Raw genomic sequence first — 6,000 nt, 5'->3', positions numbered from 1 at the left:
CGGTTTCACCATTAAATCGTGAATCCTGTCCTCAAACCTTGAACCCGTTTATCCGCCTACGTCACTCTTCCAGATGATTCCAAGTACGCGAACAGCACGAACAACACAGACTACGCCCTGTCATTGACAGGCTCCATCGCTGGGTGGGGGGATCGGGAAACGGCAGGCAGATAAACGTTTGCCTAGTTCTGCTCACCTGGGCAAGGAGGAGGGGGAGTCGATAGAATTAAACAATGAGGCATCGATCCTACCTGCAGCTCCATCAAGCTACTATAAATTGGCCATCAACCAGCCTCCGAATAATTTCACACTCCCCAACTTTGCCGCAGCGGACCAGGTTCATATCATCCTCAGCAGCCAGAATGAGCAACAGCAACACCATGCCAGGATTTAAGGGGGAACATAACGCATGGATTGGTGCTAAGGGCCCCGCCGCATTTGACTTGAGAAGTAAGAGGTGACAGCACTTGGTATATCAAGACCGCGACTGCGATTGGTATTCCGACGAGGCAATTGCTAACGCAAGAGTATTCAGGCGATGTAATGACAACACCAACACCGTCTATGCTTGCTGCCATCCAGTCATGTACATTGAGAGACGACGTCTTTCGAGAAGACAAGACCACAATGGAACTTGAAGCTCACGTTGCTGCGTTGTCGGGCAAGGAAGCCGGACTGTTCGTCCTATCAGGAACCATGGGCAATCAACTCGCCCTTAGGAGTCTTCTGGCTCAGCCACCATACTCCGTTCTATGCGATCATCGCTCGCATATTATTCAATACGAAGCCGGTGGGTAAGTAACCATCTCACACATCTCGTCTTTCTGTTTCACGGTTGCACCATGCTAATCTTGGTCACGATCCTCGCAGTGTGTCAACGCTTACTGGTGCTACCGTGATGGCAGTAGTTCCAAAAAACGGTGTCCACTTGACCCTTGAAGATATCAAGAAAAATGTTGTGCTCAGCGATGATGTGCATGCGTGTCCAACGCGAGTGATTAGTCTGGAGAATACTCTTAATGGCATGATCATGCCTCTGTCCGAGGTCAAGCGAATCTCCGATTTTGCAAGACAACATGGCATTAAAATGCACTGCGACGGCGCTCGCTTGTGGGAGGCTGTGGCAGCTGGTGCTGGCTCGTTGCCCGAGTTCTGTGCTCACTTTGACACAATTAGCTTGTGTTTCTCCAAGGGCCTCGGGGCACCGGTTGGAAGCCTTCTCGTTGGTTCCCAAGAGACTCTCAAGCACTCTCGGTGGGTTCGCAAATCCATTGGTGGTGGTATGAGGCAACCTGGATTTATCACGGCTTGTGCTAGAGTTGCCGTAGACGAAACGTTTGGCAAGAAGGCTGACGGCAGTGATGGTTGGCTCAAGGCGTCACACGATATGGCCAAGAAGGTTGAGGCCTTGTGGAGTGGCATGGGTGGCAAACTCGTTCATCCGGTGCACACAAACATGTGCTGGATTGATCTCGACTCGGCCAAGTGTAGCGACGACCGCTTCATTGAGCTGAGCCGGACTGCTGGTCTCACCGTATCCGGGGGCCGACTGGTGACGCATTACCAGATTGCTCAAAACGGAGACGATATTCTGCGAAAGCTGGGTGATGTTTTTCAGAAGGTGTTTGCAGAGCCGGAGGAAGTCTCATCAGGGGCAGGAGTCAAGAGTATGTACGAGAAGGCATAGTGGCCCCGTGACGATCAATCTGAGTGCTCTCCTTTCAGCTTCTGCCGTCTTTTCTCCTATGGTCCAAACGGGGGGTTTGCTTACTTTGCTACTTTTGTATTCAACGGCACCTCAGCAAATATAAGACATTTACAGGATCGATTTATTCGATACGTACTCTATGTACCGTGGGCGTGGCCCGGGTCGCGAGAGGCGAAGTGAGGGCAAAAGTGATGATGTGATGATACATCGTTCCTATCCACGACCCGCGCGTATTGCTCCTTCCGTGTGTACAACTTATGGTTCGCCTTCCCTGCTTTCGCATTCAGACACGTGCTGTTAGCTACAGAAATCGAATCGAGCTCTTGCCTTTCCCCCTCTACTAGCGAATACGATTCCTTTCCACACGCACGTCATTTAGCTGCTTTGTCGCATCCTGTCATCTTACTGCCGATCCTTTCCAGAGATGACATATTCGAGAGTCTATTTCTGCAGAGCCTCTACAAAAAGAACATCTTGCGGTCTTTTATACTCTCCCCTAAGCACTGGACTGTTTTCCATCCCGGCTCTCCTAAGACCCGGCATCTGACCAACACGTCACATCTAGAACGAAGCCGAAGCTCGCCGACAGCAGGCACGATAGCGACACTCGTTGTGGTGGCCTCATTCTGACTGATTCAAAATGCCACGTCACTATTTTCGGGGCATGGTACCGTGGTTTGTACTGGGCTTTTTTATCTCAACTGCCATTTCGCAATCATATAATTTTGGCACAAACACATCCAAACTTACCCGCCGAGATGACTCCAAAGGGCCAGTTGTTATTGGCCGCCTACCGATTCCGGCAAACAGCACAACTCCTTTACGTTTAGAAATACGCCAATTGAGAGACAATAAATACGCATGGGATCTTTATATTCTTGCTTTGAGCATGTTTCAGTACGCCGACCAAGACGATCCCCTATCCTGGTATCAAATTGCTGGCAAGTCTTTTGAAAAAATACCATATATATGCCTTGGATCTTGCTGACGGATAATTGTAGGCATTCATGGTGTTCCGTTTACAACATGGAACGGGGTCGAGCCTCTCCCTGGGACCGATCAGTCTGGTTATTGCACGCATAGCTCGGTATTATTTCCCATGTGGCATCGACCGTACCTGGCCCTATTCGAGGTAAGACTTGGGTCCCAAACCCAGAGGCCCAGCAAGGTATCACGGCACATTGACGCTTTCAACTAGCAACAAATGCATAAGATGGTCAATGCAATTGCCTTCATGTTTACGAATGCCACAGAACGGCGGCTATACCAGCGAGCAGCTTCCACCTTTAGAACTCCATACTGGGACTGGTCTCTACCAGCACCAAGTGGCGAGACCCATCTTCCTGATGTCTTCTGGAGCCCTATTATACTACAATATGGTCCTAATGGCTTGCAAAATATTCGGAACCCTTTGTATTCGTACGAATTTCACCCGCTGGATAAAGAAGCTATGATATGGAACCCAGCAAGTAAAACTCCATGGCAACTGAGGTTTTCTAACTAACTCCTAAACAGTTAAAGCAATGGAACGAAACGAAACGCGCCCCAAATACCACACTCAGTCTCACTTCACCACCGTCAAATAATGAGGAAGTAAACAAGGCTTTGTTGTCCAAGCTACCAGAACTTCAACAAAGGCTATACATTCTATTCTCCAGCTACCATGAATTCAACTCATTCAGCAACAAAGCCTGGGCTGTTTCCCAAGGACTTTCCGCGTTGGACTCCATCGAGTCTGTTCACGACGTTATTCATATGTATGGAGGTTCCAAGGGTCACTTGACCTATGTCCCTCTTTCTTCATTTGATCCCCTCTTCTTTCTGCATCACACCATGACTGACCGATTGATAACCATGTGGCAAATACTAAACCCGTCATCTTGGATTACTCCCATGTCTGCAGGAGAAACTAGCTTTACTGCTTTGAAAGGGACCATGCAATCATCTGAGTCGGCTCTGACTCCCTTCTTTGCCACGGATGACGGAAAGTTCTGGAACTCAGATATGGCCAGGACTACAATTGCATTCGGATATTCTTATGCTGACACCATGGCGAAAACGGGATATAATGAAGACCTACGTGAGGCACTAGTCAAGAAGATAAACATTTGGTACGGTTCTTCTAGCCCTGTCGGGTTAATGGAGAACAAAGCTGGCTCCAGATGGAGCAGTCCTGAAACAAAGAAGCCAGCGAATGCTGGTCATGGACGGTCTAGCTTCAGACCCAACATCAAGTATGACGCAGAAGATCCCCACGCGTCGAGCATCTTCAAGGGAAATCACTACACCGAATGGGTCGCAAATGTCGAAGTCAATGTCGAAGCTCTAGATGGCTCATTCGTCGTCCACTTCTTCTTCGGTCTGCCACCACAGGATGAAGACAACTGGCACCTGGCGCCAAATCTTGCAGGCACGGTGGCCATTTTCGCCATGAACCGAATGACGGGGTCCGAATCCAAAATATCTGGGGCAATACCCTTGACGTCAGCAATTATAAAGATGGTGGCAGCAGGAGAGGTTAACGACTTGACGCCGCAAGAGGTTCAACCATTTCTTACAGATGTTCTCTACTTTGCCGTACAATCCAGCAACAACTCCCAGGTCGATCCCAGGCAAGTGGATGGGCTTAATATTTTAGTCGCAAGTTCAAATGTCAAGATACCCAGGACACAGTCCGAGTTACCAGAATGGGGCTCGTCTGTAACCAGGCTGAGACTCTGGCCCTTGAACAGCCCAAATTAGTGTCCTAATTAGTCGTGGTCATTGTTGGGGGACGGGGACCCTCGCGCAACTATTACGATTTTAGAATTGTCATATGTTTTTACTTTCTATCAGATTAGAAGAAAAGAAAGGACTTTATTTCAAGTGTTTATTATTTTATTTTGATGGCAAATGATAGTACAAGCATGGCACGAGTATCATGCAAGCATAACATGTAAAAATAATACACCGTCTACGCATTAGACACGGATCAATGATGCCTGATACAAGTTACAGCAGTACATATTGTGAGCAGTACGAGCCCTAATGTATGTACGCCCACCCCACCTACTTACTGTACGCATCCAGCTGAAATGGCTGTCTGGTGGTAACGGAATAATATACTACGTAGTACCAGCTGACGTACTTTACGTATGCCGGTGACTCACTTTAAAAACTTGAAATGGCCACACACAACGTATATCAACGAGGTCTGTTGACCCTTTTCATCTCGCTCTCCAACTCATAAGGTGGTTTGGGGCAACCCCGCACACTACTTAAGTATGAACAATGTCACGTGGGGAGAGGGTTTCCCGACCATATCCCCTGCACTTCGCACAGCGAGGAAACAGACAAGTTTTAGCTCGTACAATACACTCAACCTACCTTGGCTACCTGGCTTCTATCTTCTCTTTTCGTCTTACACTTGCTGACATGGGCCACAGAAGTTAAACCTCACAATCACATGACTGCACCCAAACGTGGCAAGAAGCCTAACGCAAGTAAGTAGCCTGTGGCAAAGCCTCAGCGATCAAAGCTAACGAGGCCAAAAGGGCAAAAAAGATGCCACAGCCGATATTAACAGGGATGCTCTATATAGCAGAATAAAGGCACCTCTTGAAGCAAGGAAGTCTGATTCCAGGGAAAGCAGGGGTTGGTTCGTTCCCTGGAATCAGGATTTTTGGCTTTTAGGGCTTCCTTTGCTCTGCTATAGGGGGCATCCTTAATTAAGTAATGCCTGGCCCTTTATAGGAAAAAAGAGGCCAGTTCAAAGGGGAAAGTTCTAATTTTGGGAAGGAAGTCGAGATGATTAATTAACAAGGCACTTGAAGATGTGGAAAAGCAAGCGGACATGTTTTTCATATCTCGAAAGGACTAGACTTTATTTAACATGATTTAACACATGATTTTCATGTTGACCGGATCGCCTTTCCCTCGCTTCTCACAACCTCATTTCAGACAAGTTGCAACAGATTCGGGCCGTGCCAAAAGTTGTCTCCGATTCTTGTATAAAATATACACAATGGGATCAACTGGAAAGGAAGGACAGCGGATAGTGTGCCAAGTCGTGCAGGGAATAGGGAATTTGGTTTGGCCCTGTGACGAGGGCTAAAGGCTTGGAGCATCACGACTCAATTCATCTAATAATAGTCCTTGGCATCAAAGGTCCTTGGTCTTCCTCAAGACCTAGTTGACCAAAGAGCTCTTTCGATACAACAAGTCGGTCAGAGTATTCTGCCCTGGGTCCCGTGATTGTAGCCCTCGTGTAACCCCGGATGACGGGCCTGTACATACGTATGTACGTGCAGACG

The 6,000-nt window shown here is 48.0% G+C and overlaps 1 protein-coding gene across 1 annotated transcript; it reads left to right on the top strand.

Annotated features, from left to right (window-relative positions):
- Nucleotides 1–362: 362 nt before the first annotated feature.
- On the top strand, nucleotides 363–4,450 carry vrtJ_1 (Aldolase vrtJ; the record flags this gene model as incomplete). Its single annotated transcript, XM_014685625.2, has 6 exons — nucleotides 363–450; nucleotides 536–794; nucleotides 871–1,667; nucleotides 2,710–2,840; nucleotides 2,907–3,173; nucleotides 3,224–4,450. The coding sequence occupies 6 exons, from the start codon at nucleotides 363–365 to the stop codon at nucleotides 4,448–4,450; spliced, it is 2,769 nt and encodes a 922-aa protein (XP_014541111.2).
- Between the last annotated feature and the right edge of the window lie 1,550 nt (nucleotides 4,451–6,000).

Source organism: Metarhizium brunneum, chromosome 5 (genome assembly GCF_013426205.1).
Source record: "Metarhizium brunneum chromosome 5, complete sequence".
NCBI classification, from domain to species: Eukaryota; Fungi; Ascomycota; class Sordariomycetes; order Hypocreales; family Clavicipitaceae; genus Metarhizium; species Metarhizium brunneum.
The sequence above is the reverse complement of the archived record's forward strand: the minus strand, read 5'-3'. Positions and strand labels throughout refer to the sequence as shown.